This window comes from Hevea brasiliensis, chromosome 2 (genome assembly GCF_030052815.1).
Source record: "Hevea brasiliensis isolate MT/VB/25A 57/8 chromosome 2, ASM3005281v1, whole genome shotgun sequence".
Taxonomy (NCBI): domain Eukaryota; kingdom Viridiplantae; phylum Streptophyta; class Magnoliopsida; order Malpighiales; family Euphorbiaceae; genus Hevea; species Hevea brasiliensis.
The window spans coordinates 112344308-112362798 of NC_079494.1; the positions used below are offsets into that span (position 1 = coordinate 112344308).

The 18491-nt window shown below is 30.0% G+C and overlaps 2 protein-coding genes across 2 annotated transcripts in view; one reads left to right on the top strand and one right to left on the bottom strand.

Moving 5' to 3' along the window:
* Positions 1-7919, top strand: part of LOC110636009 (pectinesterase inhibitor 6) — a 40237-nt gene extending 32318 nt beyond the window's left edge. The window contains exon 2 of the mRNA XM_058143161.1: positions 7614-7919. Within this exon, the coding sequence (XP_057999144.1) occupies positions 7614-7919 (306 nt within the window). The remainder of the gene's footprint in view (positions 1-7613) is intronic.
* A 1420-nt stretch (positions 7920-9339) lies between these two features.
* Positions 9340-11409, bottom strand: LOC110659276 (probable pectinesterase/pectinesterase inhibitor 7). The gene is made up of 2 exons (XM_021817155.2): positions 10372-11409; positions 9340-10275 (listed from the first exon to the last, which is right to left on the bottom strand). The coding sequence occupies exons 1-2, from the start codon at positions 11366-11368 to the stop codon at positions 9584-9586; spliced, it is 1689 nt and encodes a 562-aa protein (XP_021672847.2). The 5' UTR covers positions 11369-11409; the 3' UTR covers positions 9340-9583.
* Between the last annotated feature and the right edge of the window lie 7082 nt (positions 11410-18491).

Consider the following 18491-nt stretch of genomic DNA (forward strand, 5'->3'; position numbering starts at 1 on the left):
ATATAGGTTTGACACTTGGCACAATATGATTGGGTCAATTAAACCTAGAGCCAATCAGAGGGTGATATGTGGCAAGGGTTGAATGTGTTGACCTAGCTATATAAGTGTTATTGTAACACCCTCATTGTAGCAATTCCGTACATTCTACTATTCCGACGACCGATGTCGGTCCGGACAGCTAGAACGTCTGGAAAAATAATTAGACTAGAGTGAGGAGTCATAAATAACTCAAATATTAATAAGAAAAATTTAGGAAAAATTTTAGAAATAAAATACAACCAAGTTAAATGAGCCGGTGCCCTAACGATAAGTAACCTAGTGAGAAGTTGTGGTTCTCACAACTAGGAGCCTTAGACCAGAGGAAAAAATTATAAAATAATTTTTGAGACTCCAGAGAAGGGTCATTGAGGTTCTTATGGCATTATAATGCCAAGAAAATGCTTAGAAAAATTTTTCAATCGGTACAGACAATTTTGGCCCGTTAAGCCAAACGGAGGGCATTTTGGTCATTTTGTTTTCAGAGATGATTTTTGGCCAACTTGTCCAGTTAAGCAAATAATTATTATGATCTAAAATATGAATAAATATTGCTAAAAATTAAATTGGAAATGAGTAGAAAAGAGAAGAAAAGAAAATGAAAGAAAATGCTAATTATGACATCATATGATGTCATTTAAAAGAGATAAAAGAGACAAAAAAAATTGAAAAACCAATCTGCATCTTCAACCTTTGGGTAGCCAAAAACGTTGAGAGAGAGAGAGAGAAGAGATTCCACCATTTTCAAGCTTAAAAGCTTGAATTTCCTCTCCATTTGTTCACCAAAATTGCCAAGTCCCTTCACAAAAATTTGATCTTTCACCTAGAAAAAGCTATTGGCAGCCAAAGAAAAAGAGATTAGGGAGGTTTAATCAAGGTTAAGTGAAGCTCAAAAAGGTTAGTGCACTAAACAATTTCTTTTCTTTTTTTAATCTTGTAAGCATGCTAAATCAAGTAGAAATTGTGTGAAATTAAAAGAAAAACTTGAGTAAATGAAATCTCTAAATTTGGCAGCCATGAGAAATTTTAAGGATTGTTGGTTTTTGATGAAACTAAGTGGCATAATTATGTTATTGATGAGTATAGATGATGGATAAAGTGATTTGGTATGAGTTTGGTGTGTGTATGCCATTAATTGGAAATTGGAGTTAGGGTTTGAGCATGAAATTGAGACTTTGATCATGTGATGATGAAAATAGGTTTTAATGGTCAATTAGTGACCATTTAGTTCTATTTAAATAAAAAATGAAGTGTGTTGAGTAGTGGAATTTAGGTTTGGTGTGGCTGCTCATGGTGACCTGCAGAATTGGACATGAGTCCAGCAGGTTTGGGCAGAAATAACTTGAATTATAGAGGTCCAATTGGTGCAAGGACAATTGGACATGAAACTAGACACATAATGGCACAACTTTGGTGAAGAAACCATGCCGATAAAACCAAGCCAAGTGGACCAAAAGCTTGCCCTAATCCGGGTGACCTGCAGTCTGTTTCTGCAGAATGACCAAATAAACAGTGTTTGGTCATTTGGCCATAACTCAGTGTAGAATGGTCCAATTGACCTGAAATTTTACCACCGATAAGCTGAGATATAGAGCAACAACTTTCATGAAGAAACCTAACCCAAATTATGATCAGAACATATTCAAAAGGTGAGTTGTAATCACTATTCATTGCACTGTATATATGGTCAGTCCAGAAATTCTGGACAGAATTCCAATCCGGCCAGTTGTGGTTTTTGGACCATAACTTGAGCTACAAAACTCCAAATGGAGTGATTCAAAAAAGGAAATGCAACTAGACAAAATAAGGAACAACTTTCATGTTGATCATTTTGCCAAATTCCCACTGTAAAAATGACCAATGGAACAGTAAATACAAAGCATGAAAACTGAAAATTCTGCCCAATTAACATTAAGCTTGGAAATGGTATTGGCAACCAATACCAACAAATTTTGAATGCAAAATGTGGTATCTTGGAGAACTTAGGTTCAATAAATTTATTATGTATTAAAAAGTCAATAATTTGAGTGAATAGTAATACAAAGACACAAAGTATAATAACTAATTTGGTAGAGGAAATTAAGGTATGAAATGTGGAATCCATGAAACCTTCATGGATTACTTGGAATAGAAATAGTAATTCACCTAAATGACTTAATAAACATTTAAGTTATGTGAGTATATAGTTAAGATTTGTATTCTCATTACTAGTAGATCTAATAAAACGTGAGTGATACCACTTGAATATGAAATGAAATTAACCTAGATGGATTGTTGAGTATAAATGGGATGAGGTTTACATTAGGATTTATGTTTCAATTACAAATAAGATAATAACACCTTGTATGAGTTATGAATTCATATAAATATTGTAATGAATAAATGAATCACATGAAAATATGAATGAAACATTAATTCTCTTTATAAGAGAAAGGAAGAATGTTTTGAGTACAATGGTATATGAACACCATTGTTGTGAATTGTGATCAATATGAATGATGTAAGGAATGTATGAATATTATGATGAATGTTTAAATTATGAAATTTATCATGAAATAATAAAGTTATAAAACACAATATATTAATATTTAATGATATTATGTACCCTTGTATTGCCTAGACATGTGTGTCAGATTGGATAGTTTGGCATGCCAATAGGGTATTGTTTTAGCAGTACTGCGAAAGGCTTTATGCCCGTATTCATGGCTTTATGCCAACATTCATGGCTTTTATGCCCGATTGTGTTATCATGGCTTTTATGCCCGATTGTGTTATCATGGCTTTTTAGCCATACTGACTGCATACGTGGTTGACATTCCGCGTCCCATGGTATGACGGCCCGAGGCACCGCGGTGTCCAGTGCCAACGACCCGTTATCCAGTTTAATCAGCCTGTCATAGGTTACTTGGGCAGTGAAATTTATTGAAATAAGTTAAGAATATTAGCAATTAAAAATATTAGAAATTAAATAAAATAAATGAGTAAGATGACCTAAAATAAATTAGAATAGTTATTTATTAGAAAGAATCGAAATGAACTAGACCGATATTAAAATTTACTTATTATGAGATAATCTGAGACAACCTATCAAGTATTGAGAAAATGCTAAAAGATTAGCAAAGAAAATTATAACATAAATAAATATTGCAAATGTGACTTATATAATAATATAAGCATAAATTTATTATTTTTAGATCATTTTTCTTTGTACATTATTACTGTACATTGGTGAAATAAACACTTCCAAAGAAAACTAAATTAGGATAAAACGTATTAAATTTTAGAAACCGCATGTAAAGTATAAATAAATCTTAATTATTTGAATTTTGGTTTTATCTTATTTGTATATTATTTCCTTGTTATATTATTGCACCACTAAGCAGCAATGCTTAGCGCGATGGAATTGTTTCCTCGCGCAGGTACTGAAGGTAAAGCCCAGATAAAAATATTAAACAGAGATTTTGGAGTTCCGATCTGCAGAAGTGTCTGAAGTATTCAAGGTTGTCACCTCCTCAGCAATGCATGTAGATAGGGCCCATATAGATTATATTTTATATTTTGAATAAAATGCTTAGATATTGTATTGTAATGTATATTATGAACAGGTAATTAATAGAAATGCGATGTAAATTAATTAATTAGCTTTTTCATATGTAATTAATTTATATATCATGTAAATTATGAAATTTTGTAATTATTTTATAAATTATGTAAATTAAGGAAATTTGAAAATTTTACTTCTGTAATTTGAGAATGTTTACATATGAATTGAGTATGAATGGAAATGCATGGATGAGATTTGAAATATGAGAAAATTATGAGAATGATTGATGAGATAATTATGATTAGCATGGATAAGATTTAATTTTGAAAATATTATTGAATTTCAAACAGGTGAATATTGAAATATGCCAAACGATAATAAAGTAGGAGAAACTCCGCTGGTTTCTCCATCGAAAAATAATTGATGTTAAATTAAACGAATTCAAAATTATTAAAAAAATAAAGTAAGATAAGTTAGGGTGCTCTGGCACCGATTGTAGCACGCTTGCTTGGCTACACTGTAGTCGGGTGAGGGGTGTTACAGTTGTTATGAATTAAAAATAAGACAACCAGCAGCCACTCCTCCTTTGTCATGCCATTTTGAAGCTCTCCCTCTCTTCTTCTTCATCTCTCATCAATTCAAAGAGATTAGCCATCAATCTCTTGAATTAAAAATACTAGAAATTATTTCAGTGTCCTGTTTACATATTTAATCTCTTAAAAGGTAGAACTTGATTTTCTAATTAATAAAAAAAGCTTTAGAAGCTATTCAAGGGCTGTCATAGGTGTTCTTGGTGTGGACAAGCTAGACAGACAACATCTGGTGTCCTGAAGACGAATCTCAAAGGCGCAAATACACTGCAGTGCATCAAGAGATTAGTGTGTTTGTTCTTGATTTAATCTAGGGTTCTAAAATTAATCTGATTAATTTTAAAATCTTAAATGGCAAATACAGATCAAAAAACATATTAAAAGTGTTTTAATATATTGTTTATCATTGAAATCAAATAGATAAAAATAAATCTTGCATGATGCATGTGACCCTAGGTGAAAATTTTTGAATTCAATGGTATAAACTTGTGTTTTTCATGCTTCCGCTCCTTCACCATGCACTTCAATTAGTTCATAATTAGTCTCAACATCAATAATTTATCAACATATCATTAAATTCCTAATTTTTATATCAAACCCTAGCTTATTAATTTGGTGATCTCATGTAACACATGCTAACTAATATCTAACTCAAATATAACTTCTAAGCAATTTAATCCAAACAATTTATCAAATCCTAACCTTTCCCCATGGCTGCCAAAATCTAGGTCTTTCTTTTCATGCATGGATTTCAACTTTTCCCATATAATTCACTCATACTTAACCTTGATTTCAACATTAGAAAGGAAAAGAAGAGAGAAGCTAGCTCTAACCTTTATTTAGCAAAGTCTCTTTCTTGCCAACTTCAAGATTCTTGCTTCCTTTCACTTCCAAGCACTCTAGCTAGGTTAGATATTAAGTTTTTATGAAGATAATTATGGGAAATATGGTGAGATTTTAAGGAAATTTAAGTTTAAAGGGAGTAACAATGGTGGAAAGCTGTGGAAGAGCGAGAGCTTCGGCTAACTTTTGTGAAATGAAGAAGATGAATGAATTTTTGATTTATTTCTTTCTTTTTTGTATTTTTATATGTGCTTGTCTATTTTTAATTGGTTAGAAATTTTTTTAATGATGTCATTATTACATAGTGCTTAAGTAATTTCTATGTAATAATGAAATTTAATTTCATTTATGTTTTTTTTTTTTTTCTTCTTTCTTTTATCATTTTTAATTAATTTTTTTATCAATATTTATTTACATTTTATGTTATAAATCTCACTAACTTAAATGGATAAGTTAGTCAAAAATCATCTCTGAATGTGAAATGACTAAAATGCCATTCGTTTAGCTTATTGAGCTAAAGTTGTCTGTACAGATTTAAAAAATTCTCTAAACATTTTCTTGGTATTCTAATGTCATTTAAAGTTCAATAACTCTTCTCTGGAGTCCCAAAAATTATTTCACGAAATTTCCCTTGGGTTTAGGGCTACTAACTGTAAAGACAGCAACTTCCCGTTAAAGTCACCCATCACCGGGATACCGGCTCATTTAACTTCATTGAATTTCATTGCTAAAATTTTTTTCTTAATTTTTTTTACTATTATTTGAATTATTTATGACTCCTCACTCTAGTTTAAATATAGTTCTAGATATTCTGACTGTCCGGACAAATATTGGCCATCGGAATGTACGAAACTACCTAAAGTGAGGGCGTGCAGATACAAAGAAGTATCTAACCTCAAAATTTAAAATGAAAGATTTAAAAGAGGTAGATACAATCTTAGATATCAAAGTAAAAAAATATAGTAGGGATTTTGCTCTTTACCAATCTCATTATATTGAGACAATATTAAATAAATTTAATCATTTAAAAGTCAAAAAAGCAAAAACTCCATATAATGTTTCTTCTAAATTAACTGAAAATTATGGCCGGACAATTGCTCAAATTGAGTATGCTAGTGCAATTGGTAGTTTAATGTATGCTATGCATTGCACTAGACCTGATATTGCTTTTGCAGTATGTAAATTATCAAGATACACTAGTAAGCCTAGTATTGAACATTGGAAAGCAATTTCAAGAGTTCTTGGTTATTTAAAAAGAACTATAAACTTTGGTTTATTTTATAATAAATTTTCAAGTGTGTTAAAAGGTTATACAGATGCTAGCTGGATAACTAGTATTAATGATAATCAATCAACTTCCGGTTGGGTTTTTACCTTAGGAGGATATGCTATTTCTTGGGCATCAAAGAAACAAACTTGTATAACTCATTCTACAATGGAATCAAAATTTATAGCTCTAGCAGCAGCTGGTAAGGAGGCAGAATGGCTGAGAAATTTTTTACTAGATATCAAGTTGTAGCCACAACCGATGCCTGTTGTTTTCTTACATTGTGATAGTCAAGCAACGATATCTAGAGCTTATAATAAAATTTATAATGGAAATTCTAGACATATTAGCTTAAGACATGAGTCTGTGAGACAATTAATCTCTAACGGAATTATTACTATTACTTATTTCAAGTCTTGTAATAATTTGGTAGATTCGTTTACAAAAGGGCTCTCGAGAGATATGATAAAAAATATTTGTGCTGGATTAGGATTAAAAATATTCCATTAAATTTACTAATGATGGGAATCCTACTTTATAGTATTATTACTAAATAAAGTTTAAAGGGTAACAACAAATCATTAGTAAATATTGTAATTAAGTACTTAGTGTATTAAGTTAATGGAATGAGGATGAGTATTTATACTCTTAATAAAGTTTAATATATTACAAAAAAAAACTTCATCTATATGAACATAGAAAGTGGTACCGCTTCAACAAAAGTGAGAATAACTTTTGTAAATGTTCATAAAAACAGGAGGTAGCACAAGGCTATATTCGTGCTAAAATTTTGGTGAACTTTTTAAGTTGAACTAATTGGTTTATGTGTGTAGTATTTTCGGTTCTATTTAATAGGAATCTAGGTTTAAGCTAAAGCCACCATAATTTCTTTAAAACTTTGAAATACTTACACTAAGGAAAAGTTTAAATCGAAAGATATTTTCATTATGCATGAAATAATGAGATCTAACAATACAAGCTAAGTGAGAGATTGTTATAAATAGTTTGTATATTAAATAGTATAGAGAGAATAAATTCTTATATTGTTAAAATATAAGAATGTGAAGGAATGTCAAAAGTGAAATATATATAGAATTATATATATAAATAAATATATATTATTTTATTATGACACTTGACACGTATATGTGTAAAGTAAAATAATTATTTTATTATAATTTTCGTAAATAAATTATAAACAGATATATTTATTAATAAATAGATATATTTATTAATAAGTAGACATGTCAATTTTATATAAATAATCATAACTATTTATATAAATATCTATTAATAAATATACATATTTATTTTATATAAAAAGATTCGTCAGGCGTCAAAATCTATTCTACATGATGGCTTCGTTGCTGCGTTGTTAGCAAATGCTCAACACGACGTGTATGCTTGGGTGAGTGCCGCGATCACTGACGTGGATTCCTGCGAGTACGGATTCAATGAAAATGGCAGCCAGGATTTTTTGCTCGCGGCAAGGAATGCCATGTTTCGACAATTATGCAACAATGCTTTGGCCATCAACAAATTATTAAGTGACCAATCAAATACTAATTTTCTTATGTTAATATTGATCACTTCTATATTTATTTATCGAGATTATATTTATAATTTGCCCAACTTCTAATATTTGAAACGCACATTTATGATTAATTACTTTGTGGGTTTTCTTTACTGCATTATACAAAGAACTGTTCTTAATGAATGGAGTTTTAATTGTGGGCTAGCAGCTGCCTATAGGCCGGTTTTGATTTGGTTTCAGGTCTGTATTGGTAGTTTTAATTCAAGATTTAGGATATCAGAATTCGTCTATAAAGATTTTCTCTGATTTCAAATTTAGTTTTAATCAAGGAGAGATTATTAGGTGTATTTAGTACACATATATTTTCTCTCATAATTATGTAAAATTCATTATTCATATTACAAAAATAGCCCATATTTTTTATAAGAAATATAGTACTATTTTTATGTGCATCAAGAGCATATTATAATATTTCTTGATGAAATTCAAAAATTAAACTTTTTTAAATTTTTTATTTTTTGAAAAAAATATATTTGGTTCAAAATCGAGCTGCCAACTAAATAGTCCCAAACTTCCAATCTGATTTAATATTGATTTTGATTTGATTTTAGTTTAATTTCAATTCTAAATTAGCCCGCAGTTGGACCTAAGTTGGCTAGATTTGCAGAGTTAATTACTTGTCCTTGTTTAAGAATTAGACAGGTGAACTTAATGCAACATTATTGTGAAAAGTAGTATCAGAGTGTTGAATCTTTTTCAAAACTAGTAAGTTTGTGGTATTGTGTGCCCCTAAGGCTCTTGTACATTTCCATATATGTTATTAGGCAGCTGTACTTGTGCAAGGGGTTGCCGTTTAGTGTTTCTTTGCCCTGTGAATCCATATTGGTGGGAACCAATTTTAAGAAATCCATATTCATTGCAAGCACAACAACTATACCTGCCTAAGAAACGCAATTTGTATGCGCCGATAGTTTTCGTTGGGGAAACCTTTCAATATTTGAAAAAATTATACAAAAAATCGATGAATATATATAAAACAATTGCATTGTAATCATTGATTGTAATAGATTCTACATAAATCTTATTATAATTAATAGTTATAATTAAATTCTTGCATGTACAACGATTGTATCAAATAAATCAATAATTCATTATAGCAATGAGATAGGATGGTCTTCACTTTTTTTATTTTGAAAAATAATTTAAGCACGTGTGTCAAAAAAAAAAAGACAAAGACAAATAATTTTTATATATATGGAAAAAAAAATTAACTCCTTTATAAATTAAGTGAATCAAGTCATTTTAGAATAATACAATTATAAATATATATTTGTGACTTAATTTTCAATTTTTTTTAATTTATCTATAATCTCTATAAAAATAAAATATGGATGTTTGTTTTATAATTTAGTTGAAAGAATATTGCATTTAGTGTTAAAACATATACAACAAATACATTTATTATTATTATTATTATTATTATTATTATTATTATTATTATTATTATTTATCTATGAGACTGGGCTTCATAGTTTGAATCTCATTTATCAGAATCCCTCTCCAATACTATTTCTTTTATTAAAAAAAATAAAAAAAATGCCTTCAATATCAAGCATGTCATGTGTTTGGTATAGGCTGGTATTGCTAGCTTATTCCAAAGTCAAAAAAATTACAAAAGTTTACAAAATAATAATAATAATAATAATAATAAAATGAAAGAAGAAACTCCTAATACGACCCTACATCCTAGTTTAGGCTAGGTAGCCATATCATATTAAGCCACCAGAGTAAGGAACTCCAGTTTGAGGTAGCCAATCATCTCCCAGCAAGAAATTAGACACCGTAAAATTAGCAGCATCAGTAGCGTTAATTATATGATAACCAGCCCATGTAACCCTGTTTGTAGTATCAGATCCTGGTCCGGTGTCATTATACTCTGCATAATATAGAGTACTCAATGCAAAATCTCCACTCCATATCTGCCAACCAGCAGGATTTATCAAACTATCCATGAAGCTTTGCATGTAAACAGTTCTTGAGTACTCCTTCCATGGCCTCCCAAGATATGTCTGGATTGTGGTGTTGCTTGAAGCCAAATCATCAGCTGCTCTAATTGTACAATTATGTATAGAAGTACCCGTGTTTTGGTTGGGGTCGGTCCGGCCTTGTGCAGTAATAGCGTTGAATTGTCCACTCATAGGCAGCCGTGGATATAAGTTGCAGTTTTGAAAAACGACAGCAGCATTTCCAAATATGAAGTCTACTGTACCATATATGTCACACTCCCTGTAGAATTGCCTTAAAGAATGTGTGTATAAGGTATCCTGGTACCCTTCAAAACTGCAGCTGTAAAATGTGGATAAATCAGCTCCATTACGAAGTGCAACTGCCTGATGCTTGATTGCTCCGGCCGTGTTACGGAATGTTATGTTCACCCCCACGAAGTTTGGTGCCACCACAGCTGCAATATCGATTAAATAAATATAATCAGAACTAAAAATAGTAACAGGTCTAATTGCAAGGAGAGATCATGGATTCAATGTCTGATTTTGGTTACCAAATGTTGCAGAATTGAAAGTAGTCCATCCATCAACCACGCTACGATTCCCAGTGATCACTGTCTGATTAATGCCAGCACCAACCATCAACAAATATTTCTTGTTCTTTGGAATGGAAACGTACTCTTCATAAACACCAGCAGTGATAAAAATCATGAAGTAGCCGCTGGAACCATCAGTATTGTTTGGAGCTGCTGCCACAGCATCACTGATGGAAGTGAAATCCCCGGTTCCGTTCTGACTCACGGTCACAATGTCACTCACCAAGACTGCATCTTCCTCTGCTGTCTGCAGAAGTTTTCTTCTACTCACTGACTCAAAAATTGTACGTGTCCTGCTAGACATTTTTAAGGGTAATCTTCCATTTCTGAATGCCAATTGTTTCCTTGTTGGTTGCCATGTAAAGCTTTTTTTCTTCTTGGGAACCCAGCCTTTGGTGAACAGAGCTAGAGAAACGCTGTAAAGTTTTGTGTCATTGGACAAAGGGAGTAAGAGACCATTCTTCACACTCCAAGCAGAAGCTGTGTCTTGTAGGCCATCTAAACAGGTTTGTTGGTTCGTTAAAATGGCACTAAGCAAGGTTTGCACATCATCAGCTTTCAGAGAAGGCAGAGTTTTATTTGTGGAATTAACAGTTTGAAAGGAGCTTAACAAGAAATCCATGTTTAAACCAGCCAGCAATCGGCAATCCTCAAGAACACGAATGGCAGAGATAGATAAAGAGGATCGGCGAGCGAGATAGTTGTCAACTAAGTTCAAGAATTTACTGGATTGAGAAAGAGATTTGCGAACAGAAAATCGACCATAATCGTAAACATTGGAAGTTTGGTTAGGGAGAATGGATTTGCAGTAGGAAGGGTCAGGGGTGGAGTTGCAAAGGGAACCAGAAGAAACAGGACTGCTTGGTGGGGAATCTGCTAAAGCCAGAGAGGTAAACAAGGGAAGAACAAAGAGAAGAGGGAATGCTACCAGAGAGAACATGAGCTTAGAAGCCATTTTTTCCCTGGTGCAAAGTTAGCAAGTGTGATGAGGATTTTGATTTTAGCAAGTAGTTTTGGCATAAACGTATAGAATTTATATAGAAGAGAAGAGATATTAATATTAACTATTAATATTTTTTTTAATTTGTTGAAGTATTTGCCACGTTATTAAGTTTTCTGTGAAGTCAACTTGGATGATTTTCTAAAAACGCGTTCTTCTCATGCTTGAGTTTCAAACTCTCTTTATATATATAAGTAGAGAATCCCAGTTGTTATAGATGCGTTTTATAATTTTTTAAGAAAAAAATAGCATATTAACTTAAACATATATGATTTTAGTCCTGATAATTAAATTATCAACCTAAATCGTTTTGATATAAGAAAGTCTCATGCAATTATCATTTTTTTAAAAAAATAATAATAAATATATCTCATGCAATTATATTACTTTTATTAATTATAATGTATTTTGATTCTATAATTTTTCTCATATAATAAATTAATTATAATTAAAGAAATAATATTAATAAGCATTGAATGTAGTAGTAAAACTTACTATGTTTTTAAAAGAAGAATTTAAGTTTAATCTTTTAAAAAAAGATATTAGGAAAAAAAATGTGAAAAAATCTGTGAATTATAAAATAGATATAAAAAATATTCTAATTAAAAAAAAAATAAAGAGACCATAACGAGTTGGAGAGGGACTTAGGTTTGTGATAATCAGAGGGTCTTTTGTTTCTTTGTGAATAGAGTCAAAATTAAAGGTTTACTTTGTTAAAAAAAAAAGGTTTATTTTGATTAAAATGGTGCGATATAGCTGGCAACTTCTATATTAGTCGAAGGAACCGACTAGGTGCAGACAAAAATACTTTAGTAAAGGTTGTTGACCCAGAATTAATTAATAGTTAACATTTAATGCTGGTTTCATTATTTATAATTTATGAATTTACTTGGGACCCAATTAACTAATTGTCAAGTTACTTTACCAAGTATTGTAGTTGAGTAGTTAATTTGATAAAATGATTCTGTCTCATTTTAACTCTTCGCATTAGTATTGAGCATAATAATTAAATATTATTTTTATTTAAAAGTGTAAGTGAGAGTCAATGGCAAATTATTTAGTGATTCATTTCACGGGGTATTGTCTCGAGTTTGATGGTAAATTCTTTTTTTTAGGGTTAGGTTAAATTGAAAACGTCAATCAATGATCTCAAACTTCAAATTTAAGTGAATTATGACTGTCATACTTAAAGAGTCCTCATTTTTTCATTTAAAAAAGATAATAATAATAATTGTCAAGCTAATTTGTGTTTGTGGTTTAGGTAGACATGTCTAGAAAGATGAAAATGTAAACAGAATTTTTTTTTTCCTAAATTATTGTGGTAGGTGATATATAATCCTACTAAATTAAGTATTTTTAATGATTTTTTTTATTTATTTGATCTAATAAATGACATCAAAATTAGCTTTTATCGTATTATATCGTAATAAATTTAAGAAAAAATATAATAATATGATTTTATTGAATTATTGATCAAGTGAACCGAAAAATTTGGAAATTTATGCAAATAAGAATATATTAAAATGGTATGAAGAGATAGAGACAGCAGGCTCGGTTGGTGAAGAATAAAGAGGACATGGATCCCACTCCCAGATTTGGATTTGCCTGCTTCGTTGGAGGCTTGTTTGATTGAAATTAAGCGTGTGGGGGAATTCCACAACCTTTATATATATATATATATATATATATATAAAAGAAGAAGAAGAAGAAGAAATCATCATATCCAACCGTGCATGTTCACCATATGTTAGCTAATGTTATGATAAGAGTAGTCTTCATGTAGGATTCGTGATTAGCCAAATACGGCGACGTTATGACGTAAATGTTTAAGAAGAGTATAATTAGAATATTAATATCCACTTTTAAATAACATAATACAGATTAAAAGAATCATTATAAGATTAATTTAAATATATGCTTTAATTATTAATAAACTCACTTCATTTTCGAGTGGAGAGGGAAAATTGCAGATGACAAGCACACATAATAGTTACGAATATTAATATTGGAAGGGATTAGTTGACCTCAACTCCGAAACAGATGTAAACATTGAGCGAGCCGTATACGAGAGGTTGGCTTAGTAATAAGATAGTGCTGAAGCTCTGCAACAAGTTGTTAAACTCTTTGATCAAATAACGCGGAAACATGTGCTACCTTCATCAGGAATGAAGCTTCCCCGCATAGAACTTGTCAAAATTCTACCTCCAATATGTCTCAACTTGCCCTAAATTATGGCAACCATATATGCTTATGTATACCTTTGATGCTTCCTCATTCCTATATTAAGAAAAATAAATAAATACACATTATTAGTTCAATATCAATCAAGATTTATAATTATCTAGATCTGCCTAACCATTTAAATTCAAAGTCTTGTTATTTTTGGTATTGACTGCATGTTTTAAATTCAATTAAAATGGTAGGCAGCCATTGGATTTTTTTTTTTTTGTTACTTGAAGCTTTGAAATTGAGCCCTCAAGAGGCTGGCGAAGTTCCATTTAAATGCCAGCAGCTAGCGGCCGCCAGGGGCAGTTCAAGTCCTAAATCAGACCAAGATTCATCTAGATCAAATTTAAAATTAATTCCGATGAATAGTTTTGAACCTGAATTGGAGCCGAATTGGTTATAAGAAGACTATTAGAGGTCTGCTCTCGAGGAATCAAAATTGATAGTTTAAATTGTTAATTCAATCTGATCCAAACCATTTTTTAAATTATATTGTGACTGTTTTAAAGTTAGAGAATGCCATACGGATAAAATAGGAATCGAATTAAAACTGAAGTCATAAAAAATAAGAATTGGAATCACTATTGAACTATATCATAATTTATTAAGTGCTTGTTTGGCATTACTGTTGAATCTGTTGTTAAGAAAATCACTTTTTTAAATATAATAGTTAAAGAGTGTTAAAAAATAATTAAAAATTAAATTTGATCAATTTTAATCATAAGAACAATAAAATAATAAAGTAGTTTTTTCCAAACTTCTTTTCTGATCAGTATAAAAAATGATGCTTTTATTTAGAAAAATAATTTCAGGCTCTGAAACTCAATGTCAAACATGACTTAAAAATGAACCAGTAACCTACCCTAGTTGCAGCATCCAACCAGTTCTAGAGGTATATGAAGAGTTCCAAATAAATTAGAATCACAATATAGGCTCAAAATTTTACTAATCCTTCGTGATATCAGCAATCATGAAAGGCCATTTCATTATAACAAGTGGGTTCATGAAAAATATTGTAATGATTCAAAAAGAGGTAATTGAAAGGAAAATTCTTGTTGGGCAGGTAGAGAGATGAAATGAGATTGAGGCCTTGAGCCGAGCTTTCATCGACAAGAGAAGAAGACATAGTTTGCCGAGGGTCACCCATTTGCACCATGCTGGGCGTAGCCCAATGTATTTTACACTAAGATGTACAAACACCTAATTAATAAAAAAAACCATTCATATATTATTATATAGACTTTATCATAATTTTAATTAAAATCATAATTAATTATTAACTAGTGTATATACACGAGTGTAAGCAAGATTCATTTTATATGTACTCAAATTGACTTATTGTCTATAGAATCAGGGCCTCAAGCGAAAAAAGACTCATTTGCCTTGTTGCCTGCTCTCTTACTCTTTCTCTGGGTTCTTAAATTAAATAGTGAAGATGAAGAAAGTTAAATAAGAGAAATAAAAAGAAAAGATAAAAATAGAATTTAATTTATTTTTTATGTTGTTTTAATAGATTATTATAAGAGAAAAAAATATAATTTATTTATTAAAAGAAAAGAGGAAAAAACAATTATTTTTTATATTTGTTATATTGTAAAAGGAAATTTAAGTCTTTAAATTCATTTTTCTTTATTTCTCACAAATTTAAAGAGAAATATTTGTAAAAAAACGTTAAAAAAATATAATTTTTTTTGTCTATTTAATATTCAAATAAGATAATTTAAATAAATCAAACTTCATTTCTTTTCTTTACTCACTGCTTGCGGATTAGTCAAATTGAATTAGGCAAAGGCCCACTCGGGTTACCTTTACAATTTTTTTTTTCATATATTAAGTTGAGATTAAATTTAAAATTTCATAATATTAAAAATATTTTAAAATTACTAAATTAAATCTTATTTATATTTACACTTATTTATTTTTTTTAGATAATTTATTTTTTTTTTAAATGAATTTCATATTTAACCTTAGGCTAAGCCAACGGCTATAGTTCTTATTGAGATTGCCAGTGGGATATTGGTACAGATTTTCAATACAAATAATAATAATAATAATAATAATAATAATAATAATAATAATAATAATAATAATAATTATTATTATTATTATTATTATTATTATTATTATTATTATAAAATTCGTAGGCAATCAATAAAACTTCAAGTTGAGGAAAATATACTTATTTTGGATTGAGTTAAAACTTTATTTTTGTTCATCAGCCAATAAAAGGGTGGTTTTCCCCTTAAGAAAAGGAACAAATTGTTTTTTCATTAAAATATTAATTTAAATTCACACTTTTTAACAATTTTACTGGCGCCTTTCAATTTTGAAAGTATGCATCAGATATTTTCTTTTCTTGAATTAATTTTATTTACATTGCATACGGCACGGGATCGCTTATTTTAGTTCATATAAATAGTAATAATTAAAAAAATAAATATTAAATGATAAAATTAAAAAGTTTAATTTTTTGGTTTTCTTATTTTTTAACTAAATTAAGTTTGAATAAAATTTATGAATTAATTTAAATAAAAAATGTTAAATTAAACTTTTCTCATAAATATGGATGAAATTAAAGTCTAAGTTGATATCAAATTATGATATAATTATTCTGGTTAATTAGAATTAAATTAATTTGTGGGTTTGAGTTTTGGTTGGGTTTATATTACCAGCCTTGTTTTGTGGACTTTCTTTTAATGTCTTTTCTGTTACCCAGACATAGGATGCTTTTAATGCAAGTTTGTATATTAAAAAAATAAAATTCTAAATTTTTATATATTTTTATTAAATTTCTATAAGTCAAAAACTGCTTACAATTATTGATATTTTAATTCTATTGTAGGGAAGTGGCACCATGATGGCGCATCATATAAGGTCACAACTCACATGGGCTCCTTACCATTGCCAATTTAAGCTCTTCTAAAAGTTATTTAACACATTATAATTTTTAAATAAATAAATTAGGGCTTAATTATAACAAATTAATTATAAATTTTTTAAGCAGATGGAATGTTATATAAATTTTTTTTTTATGAATAAATTAAACTTATAAAATTTTTCTTTAAAAAAATAAGTTACTCGTGTGAATTTCCCATAAGGGATTTTGTCTTGTAGACTTCCCTTATTTTGTTTTGCACCTTTTTCTCAAATAAAGGAAGAAGTACTGCAAGAAACTTTTTTCTTTAAAAAGGCTTATTTGAATCTTCCCTTGACATAATTCTGATTAAGAAAGTATTCTTTGTACTATAAGTTCCTGAAATTTGAAAGATACTTAATATTTTTGTATTTGTTTTCCTTTGTTTAGTTGTTTAATATCCTGTTTAGTTTATTTTCTAATTTTTATCTTAGTTATTAATTTATTTTTTAAAATTTTAATTATTAATGTTAATTTTTTACTGCTTTTAATCCTTTTCCATTGATATTAGAGCCATATAAACGAGATGGGTAAACTCATTTATACAAATAAATCCATCACTGATGTAGGAACATGGAATAGCAATTCCATTATATTAACCTATAGGATCCACAGTATCACTGTAACCATCAAGAGCAGCCACAAGAGTTAATGGCGCCCTCTGTGTGGGAGCCTGAGCCTGGGAAGTCATTAAATTTAAAGCACATGCTGTTTATGGCTTGACGAAAGATCCATCTGTGCAAAGAAGCATAAATTTTCATTATTACTAATCAGCCAAAGTTTGGATCCTTTTTCAAATATATCAAACCAAAGTGCGAAAAATTAATAAAACGGCATGGGGAAATTTATTACGCGTCCATATATTCAAGATTATCTTCTTTGCCTTTCTATATGACTAGACATTTACAGAATAAAGGATTTTTCTTTTTTCTTTTTTCCTGAGCAGAACTACAGGCTGGAGATGAGATTGATTAATTAAAAAAGAAATTCAGTGAAAAAGAAATAATAATTATACTTAAGACATATGTTACGTGAATTTCTGTTGCAAAGGTTGGTCTACAAAACGACAAATGCGCATTGTTGGTGTCCAGCCAATCCTCCCGACACTGAATCATCTGTACAAGGAAAAGAAGAAGTTCATAGTAAATGAATTAGATCCCTACATGTGCAAGAAAGCAATCATTAATGTTATTTTGGTCCATACAGTGATCCTGCTAAAGAATTAGTATTTAATGGACTCCACTTCAATTATTTGTTGACTTCCTTTATATTTTCCTCAATTTTTTAAGATTTTGCTGCTGAAATGGATAACACTGTAGTGTCGGTACGCTCTGGATTATTTCCAAAGTGAGCCCTTTTTATTTTGTGTTGGTTTAGCAATTAGCAGGATCCGTCCCTGTTTGGAGACCTGCTGAAAGCATTCCTCATTCCTGGGTGGCTTTGTACGAGCTTATCAGCATTCAATCATTTTGGAATATCTATATATTATCTCATTTAATATGATGATAGAGAGTTATTTATATAATTAGCTTAAAACCAAACGCATCGAGCAAAACTGATTGTTCATGATATATTGTTGTCCGTCTACTCGTAAAGAAACAGTATATGGCAAGGGCTTCATGATGCTGACAGGGACATAGGAAAATTCTACTTAGATTGGATTTAACGAGTAAAACGTCAGTTATTATAGTAGTGAAATCAGAGCTAACTGGCAGTTTTACTGATGATTGGATTCTATGTAATAATTAAATGCTCTGCACCTAAATTCATTTCAATATCAGACAAAAATTATGTCACAAACATGAGTTAGGGAATGCTTATGTCCCGTCAGTGATCAGGTAATGTTATGCACATTCATTATGATAAAACTGCAAATCACAGCCATAATCCCAGTCATTTATTAATTTAATCTGTAAACTCCAGAATCCTATCCTTCAA